This window comes from Bombina bombina, chromosome 2, assembly GCF_027579735.1.
Source record: "Bombina bombina isolate aBomBom1 chromosome 2, aBomBom1.pri, whole genome shotgun sequence".
NCBI lineage: Eukaryota > Metazoa > Chordata > Amphibia > Anura > Bombinatoridae > Bombina > Bombina bombina.
The window spans coordinates 1,180,298,611-1,180,309,000 of NC_069500.1; the positions used below are offsets into that span (position 1 = coordinate 1,180,298,611).

Below are 10,390 nucleotides of genomic sequence, written 5' to 3' on the forward strand. Positions count from 1 at the left end.
TGTTCAGCTCGTTCCCAGTAGTACATTGCTACACATAGGTTTACTCTTCAACAAAGGATACCAAGAGAATGAAGCAAATTTGATAATAAAAGTACATCAATTAGTTTCATGTGCCTTTCCTGTAAAAGCTTTAGTTGTGCATAGAAAAAAGACCTTTGCAATCATTTATTTTGCCTGCAGTTCTTGTTTTAAATCTAAGCATTTTAGTTGTTCCACTCCACCAGAGGGACTGGAGAGGAATTTGTGGAATTCAGAATCCTGACCCAGTGGTGGTTTAGGAGCGTAAACGCTATTCCGAGATCGCGTATACTTTACGCTCAAATCCATATTCCAAGTGGTGCGCTGTTTAAATTACTGCAACCTCGTTTGCACAAACTCGTAATTTACGCTGCCCATATTTTCAAAGTGCGGCGTTAAGCGGCAATATTACAAGTTGAAAGTAAATGTGATCACTCAAACGCAATCGTATTTAACGCAACCTGAAAGGTCACGTAAAGAATTTGACCGGAGGTAACGGTTGCATTAAACTTCTCTATTAACCCCTAAACCACCACACCCATACATCGCAAACTACCCCACTACACTATTAACTCCTAAACCATCCACAACCCGCATCGTAAACTACTGCACTGCTCTATTAACTCCAAAATTGGAAACTACCCCACTACTCTATTAACCCCTAAACCGCCACAACCCCACATCGCTGATTGGTGGGTACATTTAGCCACCAATCAGCAAGCGCTAACCAGGTGCTGAACCTAAAATGGGCTGGTTCCTAAGCTTTCATTCCTGCTTTTCAAATAAAGATAAAATTGATAATAGGAGTAAATTAGAAACTTGCTTAAAATTGCACACTCTATCTGAATCACGAAAGAAACAATGTGGGTTTAGTATCCCTTTAACTGTTACGCTTGACTAAAAAGTTGCACAAAGATACCTGTGGATTAATTGAAATAAAATAACTTTTTGATTCAACCTAAATTTATTCTGCTTTGATCATTATTGCACTGTGCTTAAAAGATTAACACTTTTTATTGTTGTACTGTTTTGAATTTGGGAATTAATTTTCCTTTTGTGTCTTTTATTCACGGGAGGTTTAGTGCAACGATTATTTTTATATTTTATTATATTGTGACTTACCAAGATGGACAGGTTGATCAGACTATGGTTGGAGACTTTGTTATCATTGTCTAATAAGAAAAAATGTGGTTCTTCTTAGTGAAAGTACATTTTGATTTTAAGATTTTCTGTAACCAGAAATTGATTTATGCCGATAAGAAGCTACTTTAGGGCAACTTGAAAAACAGCACAGCAAGTAAACTGAGTATTCTTCCACTTAGATATCAGGAAGGGAGTAATATAGGATTTATTTATTAACCTAACATGTGACTCTTTCCATGCCATAGATTTAGAGGCCTCCTCCATTATCCTGAAGCTCTCCTTCACAATCTCTGCATTAATAATTTCAGTCTCCATTTCTGTGCTAGTTCTCTAAGAAATAATTGGCAGAGAAAATTGCTAACAGTAAAACAATAATAACTTTTACTATAAGCATTTATGCCAATACATGTATATTGCAAACATGTTTCTATCCAAAGATGTAATTGATCTACTTGCATGACATTTTTTTACCAGAATGTCCCTTTAAATCAACAAAAAGCTATTTTTTTCCTTGAAAAATATTACATATTGAGATGTTGAGGTGCATAAAATTACATATCAGGAATTCCAATTTAAATGGACCTATTGGTTAACCTCTTGCACCAAAACTACGTAGATCTACATCATGCGGTAAATAGCCCATTGTACCGCATAATATAGATCTAGGTTGCAGCTTGAGGAAGCTCCAGCAGCCTCGGTTGTCAAGTGACAGCTCTGAGCTGCAGGCATCTGTCTTCATATGGTAACGGAGCACCGTTACCATATGAAGGGAAATTGACAGATTGTTACAGACAGTGACTGTCTGTAACCATCTCCATTCGTGCCAGCGGGGCGTGTGGGAGGGAAGGCGGGAGGGAGTGGGAGGGGCCCTACACTGCAGAAAAGATATTTTAAAAGTAAAGGGAGAGATGGGGCGCAACGCAGAAAAAACATTTGGGATGGGATGGGAGCCTCTAAATAAGGATTTCATTATATTTAAAATTTATTTTATAAATAAAGATAAAAATGATAAATAAAACTACATTTTAAAAAAAACTATAAAATGTGTACTGGCAGACAGCTGCCAGTACCAAAGATGGCCACCATTAGGAAGGGGAGGGTTAGAGAGCTGTTTGGGAGGGATCAGGAAGGTATCAATTCACTGAAGAAGAAAAATCATAATAAAAAAGTATCTGCCAGAACTTATCATTGTGGGGATGAGGGGGAAGAAAGCTGTTTTGGAGGGATCAGGGAGGAGGGTGATCCCTACATTATAATACTATTTCCCTTACAATACTATAACTCCTTCACTACTGAGAATTTCAGAAGTGTGGTGCACAGCTGCAAAAACAGCCCTCTAATTAGGAAAAATCAATGGTAAAGCCATGCCTGTCTGCTATTGCCGAACAAAATGGATCCCAGAGAAGTTTTAACAGTCATTTGTGTCATGATTGCACAAGCAGTATGTATATAATTTATTTTAGTGAGAAACCCAAAGTGAAAGTTTTTTTTTTTAAATGATGGCATTTGGCGGTGAAATGGTAGCATACCAAAATGGGCCTAGATCAATACCTTGGTTTGTCTACTTAAAAAAAAAAAGATATAGTTTTGATAGATAAATAAAAATTAATAATAACAATGCTCTATTTCGGTTTCAAGAGGGTGATACCAAAAATGCTAAAAATTATTTTATATTTTGTGTAGGTTAAAATGAAATGTACACAAGTGCATTTCAATTTAAAACAGCAGTTTTTTGCTGAAAACTTCAATTAGCAAAAATGCTTCTAGTAAACGTTGTTACTGTTTCAGCAGCATACTTACATATGCAGCAGGTGCAGTCGTGCACTATAATGCTCAGACACCTACACTGCTGGTGGGGGTGTGTATTTAGTTTTGTACAAGTCACTATGAACTCAGAGCAAGTGTAGTGTCTGAATGATAGAGCATGGGTCACTCTCTGTGATCTGAAACATTAATAACTTTTGATATATGCATTTTTTTTAATAGAAATATATTGCAAACATGCTTCTAGTTAAAATTGAAATGCAAAGAAATAAAATCGTTTTAAACGTGCTGCAAACTATACTGGTACCTAAAAGGTTAAATCATTTAGGATTAAGCAGTAGGCGTGATACAGAAGAGGGAACGCCCTGTAGATGTCTTCTGCCATGTTGGTCATGCCCACAATTCTACTTGACATCCAATAAGCACTAGTGCTTCGAAATGCGGGAAAATCCGAAAGCAACGAAAAAAAGGAAAAAAAAGGCGTAGAACCTTATATGGGAAGGGGCGCGCATGCGCAGTACGTTAGATGCAGCCGCCGGGTTCCAAATTGGAATGCGGCCCCAACGAGAGTGAACTGAGACTGTTAGAAGTGAGAGAGCTAGCGCGTTACTACCGGAGCAGCAATCTAGCTCAACTCCTCCTTCATATCGCCAGTGACGTCCACGCTAATTCGTATTGTTGTTTTTTTTTTTTTTTACACCCCACTCCTATCCCTACAGATCCGTAACTTTGCTGGATGCTCTTGCTACAGGATCATGTTGGGGCAACATCAGCAGCAGTATTATTACTCTCCCGGGGGTGCTGGGGTACTGGCGGCAGATGAGAACCAGCTGGTGAGTTATGTGGAGGATTACTTGGAGTGCGCGGAGTCACTGCCGCTGGAAATACAGAGAACTGTCACCCTGCTGCGGGAGATTGATACGAAGTATGGAGGTGAGTGCATCCTATTCAGCCGCTGTCTGTAACACGGTCGACGTTTAATCACTTGGCTACCAAAGGGTGGGCTCAGTACGTTACTACACCAACTGGCAGCCAAGGGGTTAAATCCCCCCTTAGTGTCACACGTGCACAGTGATGTCCGGCCCTCTGGTACCCCCGCACCCGCCTAGGGTGGTCGCAGTATGGGGAAGAATGATCGTGTGAGGGTTATTTAGCTTTTATTGCGACCATCGGCATACGATGATCAGATGTGTTTATGGGACATTGTTTCATTATTCCTGTGTGTATTTATATATCCGGGGTTTCGGTAGCCTATGAGCTTGTTTACTGACTACTTGATGAGCTGTCCATGTAAATATCATGTGTTTAACTCTTTAGTTGATATGCTGTTGAGGCGCTGTTCTAGACAAGCTAACAAATAACTTCAACCACATCGTTGCCAGTCAGTGTTGTTTGCTTTGGGAGACAAAAGGGTTAACAAAACAACTTCACACTAAACTCCCGATTCGCAGCAATCACTTTTGTAAAGAAGTTGTTTTGTTATATTACTGTTTTTATTGTCGAACTGTAACGTTTGTACAGCGATGCATTACTGAAGCCACCGTTCGGTGTTATGGCAAGTCAGTGGTGATTGACAGCAGTGCAACTGCAGACTGAGATGTGTGGGGTTCGGGGCTTTATAAGTACAGCGCATGAGCCTGTCAGTAAGTGGGGAGGTACTGCGTCACATCCGCTAGGGGAGGTCTCCTCTTCAGGAAAACGGAAGTGAATTATGGGGAGGGGAAGTAGGGGCTCGCAATTCCTATACCCAAGTCTAACTAAACTTTTTTTTTTTTTTTTTGTATCAAAATCGTATAGAATTAAAGTGTTACATTACACTAATCATATTCTATTTCTGACACTCCATCTGATTTAATGTTATGGAAACTATCAATTAATCAGAATCTTTTTTTGACACATTTAATAAGTTGGGATTTCTATTTAATTTACATCCGATTCTAATTCCGGATATTTGTGTATATCTGTAATTTGACTTCATAAATCAAAGGGGGCTCGGCTCTTAATCAGAGGATGGTAAATCTGTATCTAGATCTTATTATTCTTTATAGATCTGACAGTTGTAACGCATTAGTCTCTCACACTGACTCCTTTATTTGTTGTTTTTGTTTCCTGCACATTTTATCTAGGCCTAGCAGTTTTTGACTATTTGCATATACACCCACAAACTAGCGCATGTAAAACGTGATATGTGAACTCTAATAAAATCACACAGCCTAAAATTAAGAGTAATATGCGGGTTCCTGCTGTAAAGGTACATTATATTGTGATGCTCTAATTAATTTCAAATGCTTCAGTTTTATTAAACAAATGCTCACATTTTTAGTTTACCCTTTACAAATAGTTTTAATTGCACATTTTTACAATTGTGTATAAAAAAAAAAAAAGCGCTAACAAACTTGATCATGTAAACAATAAATATGATTCACTTTTACAACTGGCATTTGTATATATTCCCCCCTCCCACACTTGTAAATGTAATGCACAGTTACTATTTGCTGACTCTAAAGTGACATAAAAAACAAATGTTGTAGCATGCATTTTTAAACACCTTGCCAATTTACTGCTATTGTCAGATTTTCTTTTCTCTTGGTATTTTTGTTGAAAACCAGGTAAGTAAACTCAGGAGTGTGCACGTGTCTGGAGCACTAAATGGCAGCAGTTTTACTAGAATGATATCTATTTGCAAGACTGTGACATGGCAGCACTATTTTCTGCAATGTAGTGCTCCAGACAGCCACCTAGGTATCTCCTCAACAAAGAATGCCATGGGAATGAATCAAAGTAAGCTGTAAACATTTTTAAAATTGAATGCTCTGTATGAATCACAAGATACTTTTTTTTTTTTTGGGGGGGGGGGGATTCAAATCTCTTTATCTGAAAATACACAACTGCAAATGTAGCATGTGCAAACGTTTGGTTAGTGCTTAGTAACACTTGTGTTGGCAGAAATCGGACTCCAAATACTTTTCGTAACCAGCTAACATTTATTTTAATTCTTGCTTTAGGGAATTTCCCCATGATTTTTTTTTCTTTTCTTTTTTCTTACAGAACTCATCTAGTTCAGAAATATTCTTAAAGTGATGGTAAACACCCGTATTTAGAACACTATATATGAATTATTAGCTCAAACGCTATTAAAAAAAATATTGTTTTTACTTTTATTTTCCAGCTTGGAGAGACCCTTCACTCCACCCCTACTAGTTTTCTATCTCCCCTACATCTCTGCAGTGATGTATATTACAGTCCCACCCACTGTACAAATCAGACGCATGCTTTTGATTTTGTGGGCCAATTGCGCATGCACAAAATATTCTCTGCCCGTCCAGCAAGTAAATGGTGAATCACTAGATACATTGTTTACTGGTTGCTGGTTTATGGAAGACCTAAGCAAGCTAGCGAATCCTCCCCTTAGTATAAACAATCATTTAGTTATATTATGCAAGTATAAATAAAACAAAATATGTAATATAACACTAAATATGAAATATCACTCGGGCACAAAATTACCATGAACATGCATAATGTTTAAGAGGGTGAATGCTCCTGATTGGGTTTTAGATTATGGCCAAGAAATTCATTTGCGCATGCAAAAGCTATTCGAAAACCTTAAAGGGTCATTAAAATAAAATCAAAGTGTTTTTTTTTGTTTTTTTTTTTTATGATTCAGATAAAGCATGCAATTTAAAAATAACTTTCCAGTATACTTTTATTATCAAAACATGCACACTTTGAGTCTCCAGCTCCTACTGAGCATGTGCAAAGTGCACTGTATATACCTATATGCATTTTGTGATTGGGGGATAAATGTCAGATGATACAGGAGGAGGGAAAATTGGATTTACTTTGAAATTTGCCAGAAACTATTTTACTGCTAATTTCAAATTAAAGAGACTGTCTACACTAAAATTGTTATTGTTTAAAAGGATAGATAATGCCTTTACTACCCATTTCCCAGCTTTCTACAACTAACTTTTTTTTATATTAATGTACTTTATAACATTTAAACCTCTAAATGTCTGCCTGTTTCTAAGCCACTATAGACAGCCTCTTATCACATGCATTTTTATTTGCTTTTCACAACAGGAGAGTCCTAGTTCATGTGGGCCTGGGCCATATAGATAACATTATGTTCACGTCTGAGGAGTTATTTAAGAGTTAGCACAACACACTACTAAATAATAGTCAAGTGATCAGGGGACTGTCAGAAGATGCTTTAGATACAAGGTAATTACAGAGGTAAAAAGTATATTAATATAAGTAACTGTTGGTTATGGAAAAGTGGGGAATGGTTAATAAAGGGCTTATCTATCTTTTAAAACCATAACAATTCTATTGTAGACTGTCCCTTTAAGTGCTATTGCATTGTCTTTTGTATATTTGTCATTGTTAATCAGTTCTAGCGTTTTCAGTGGTCCTTTAATCTTTTTGTTTCCTGATGTAGGTTATTTTATATGTTTTGGATCATTGTTTTGTTGGAATAGCCAATGTTTGTTTTCAATTTCGTCACCAACTGTAGGACATTGGCTTCCTATATTTGTTTATAGTAAGGAGAATCCATTCTTGCTTCTGCCTTTAAAATATTTCCTGTACCTATGGCAAAGCACAATAGATCCACCCGACAAGGGTTTTTGTTCCAATGCTCCCTCCCCATGTACCTTTTTGTTAATTGTAGATGAAGAGAAACTTTCCAAAATTACTTCTATTATCTAATTTGCTTCGATCACCTAGTTTCCTTTGTTGAAAAGCATACCGAGGTAGGCTCAGGAGCAGCAATGCACCACATGCTAGCTGTTTGGTGGCTGCAAATGTATGCCTCTTTTCATTGGCTCACTCAGTGTGTTCATCTAGCTCCAAGTAGTGCATTGATGCTTCTTAAACAAAGGATACCAAAAGAACAAAACACTTTTGATAATAGAAGAAAATTGTAAAGTTGTTCAAAATAGTATGCTCTGCCTAAATCACGATGAAGGAAAAATGTGGAGTTTCATGTCTCTAACGTCTATTTGTTAACAATATTTCATACAGTAGAAACTGAAAGCAGGAAACATTCAGATATCTTTTTATAACGTTCCCCATCTTTTGTAAATTCTTTATTTTCTGCTTATCGTTCAGCTGCTTAGGAGTCCATGATTGAGTGTAAGCACAATACCCTGACAGGTTAAAAAAAATCTGAATGACTTAGCTCTGGAATTGTCACCACCAGACTTAAAGGCCTAACAAGTCCATTTAGATTACTAAGGTTCTGAGACCTTCAGTAATGAGACCATGCCACATCTACATTTTTTTTAATTTTCAGTCAGTTAAGTTCAGCAAATAGTAATTGTGCATTAAAAATGTATAGGAATAAGTTTTGTTCACTGCAGAGGTTGTTTTAACTTATTTTCAGCAGGAAAATCCACAAAACCCATTGTTTTAGGGGTGCCGAAACTTGTGCATATAACTATCAGTCACCATAGTTGCTTAACATTGTTTTACACTTGTTTCATTTAATCGTCTCTATTAGAACTGGAAGTTCAGCTACTAAGTCAGTTGTGTTTAATTATTTTTACTTGTTTTCAGAGGCACTAAAAGAAATTGATGAAGTTTTTGAGAAACATACAGAGGAAACTGATCCTAACCAGAAGAAGCGGCTACTACAACAACTTCAGAGAGCCCTCATTGTTACCCAGGAGCTTGGTGATGATAAAATTCAGCTTGTTACCCAGGTGTTTGAACTGGTTGAAAATAGGACCAAACAATTAGAAACTCACAGCAAGGGTATCTTTGATACAGAGGATTGTGAAAAGTCTTCAGAAAAACCTAAAGGTGAATCCAATCCATCTGAAAGGTCTACTAGGAGACCTCGTAGACAACGAAACAGCGAGAGTCGGGACTTGTGCCATATGGTCAATGGAATAGATGATGGTGAGGACCAGCCTCCTAAGGAAAAGAAGACCAAATCGTCCAAAAAGAAGAAACGATCAAAAGTCAAACAAGAAAGGGAGATCTCTCCTATTCCTTTTGCAATTGATCCCAATGAGCCCACATACTGCTTGTGCAATCAAGTATCTTATGGGGAAATGATAGGGTGTGATAATGAGGAGTGTTCCATTGAGTGGTTTCATTTCTCATGTGTTGGACTCACCTATAAACCAAAAGGGAAATGGTATTGCCCTGACTGTAGAGGAGACAATGAAAAAACAATGAACAGGAGTACAGACAAAACAAAAAGAGACAAAAGGTCGAGGTAGTCCAGAGATGTAATATCCCTTTTTTTTTTTTTTTTTTTTTTTTTTAAATAAAGGTTTTGTTTTGTATGTAAAAAATGTTTTAGGGGAAATGCAATAATTTTTAATAGAGTATTAAAAGTTGTTTTGTTTTTTTGTGAATTTTTTTTGTGGACTTTCTATATGTAAATATTTTTATTTTTTTAATATTTTTCATTGCAAAAGGCACTGATTGCAAGTAAAATGTGTATATAATTGTGGATATTTCACCCCTCAACTATTAGACTTTTGTTGTTTTCTTTTAAAACAAGCAGGGATGGGAATAAATCAGTTTGATTAAAACATGGAGTAGTACTGGTTCCAAATTTATCATTTTAATTTTTTTTTTTAAATCTAATGTGCTAGTCCTACACTCCCTCAAGAGGACAAAAGCAAATTCTGTAACCTGCAACTGCTGTGTAAGTCAAATAGCTGGTATAAGCAATTTGCAGCATTTGAAAACCTAGGCTACATATTTTAAATGTTGCCATTTTCATAATGAGTGTGGGATAAAGCATATTTTTTTACATGGGGGGGGATGTTTAAAAAATGAATACAGTCAAACGTTTAAAAGGGCTATCTATGTTAGTCTTTGGCATGTAAGTGAAGTAATATTTAAAGGAATATATTCATAAGTGCCAATTTTTTACATAAAACTGGCTTCATAGAAAGGCAGAGGTTGTAATTTCTCTGAGAAATAAATTGTGCCCTACAAATCTAGAACATATGTGATTACAACTAATTTTAGATGGTTTCATTGCAGACACTCTAAATGTTAAATGTGTACTTAAGATTTATTGGGAAAAGTGTAAATTAGCAAATTAATTTTATATCTATTTTTGTGTCTCTAAAATATATTGATTAGTAAATTATATCCCTGCATCACAGTCCCTATTTGTGTTTGTTATTTTATGGGTTGTTTAGACCAAATTAAAGTTGTTTTACCCATTTAAACGATTTACTATAGGGTACCTGTGTTTGATCACCATGAAAGAAACCTCTACATGATCAGTGATGCATTTCCAACAAATGGTTTTTGGCTTTCAGCTGTGAATTGTTATCTTGAGCCAGATGCATTACAGTTTCTTCATAGTTGAGAAAGTTCAACTTTAAACGTTTAAAGGGACATACAGTAAGTGCAAAATGAAAATACTCTTAGTAAATGCATTTTTTATTGCAGTGTTTGGATTAAACAATTATTTTAACCACTGCGGAGTGGT

General features: G+C 36.4%; 1 protein-coding gene across 1 annotated transcript; it reads left to right on the forward strand.

Annotated features, from left to right (window-relative positions):
- Positions 1-3,460: 3,460 nt before the first annotated feature.
- ING2 (inhibitor of growth family member 2) lies at positions 3,461-10,057 on the forward strand. Its single transcript, XM_053703864.1, has 2 exons — positions 3,461-3,858; positions 8,485-10,057. Exons 1-2 carry the CDS (start codon positions 3,681-3,683, stop codon positions 9,153-9,155), a joined length of 849 nt encoding a protein of 282 aa, XP_053559839.1. The 5' UTR covers positions 3,461-3,680; the 3' UTR covers positions 9,156-10,057.
- Positions 10,058-10,390: the final 333 nt, after the last annotated feature.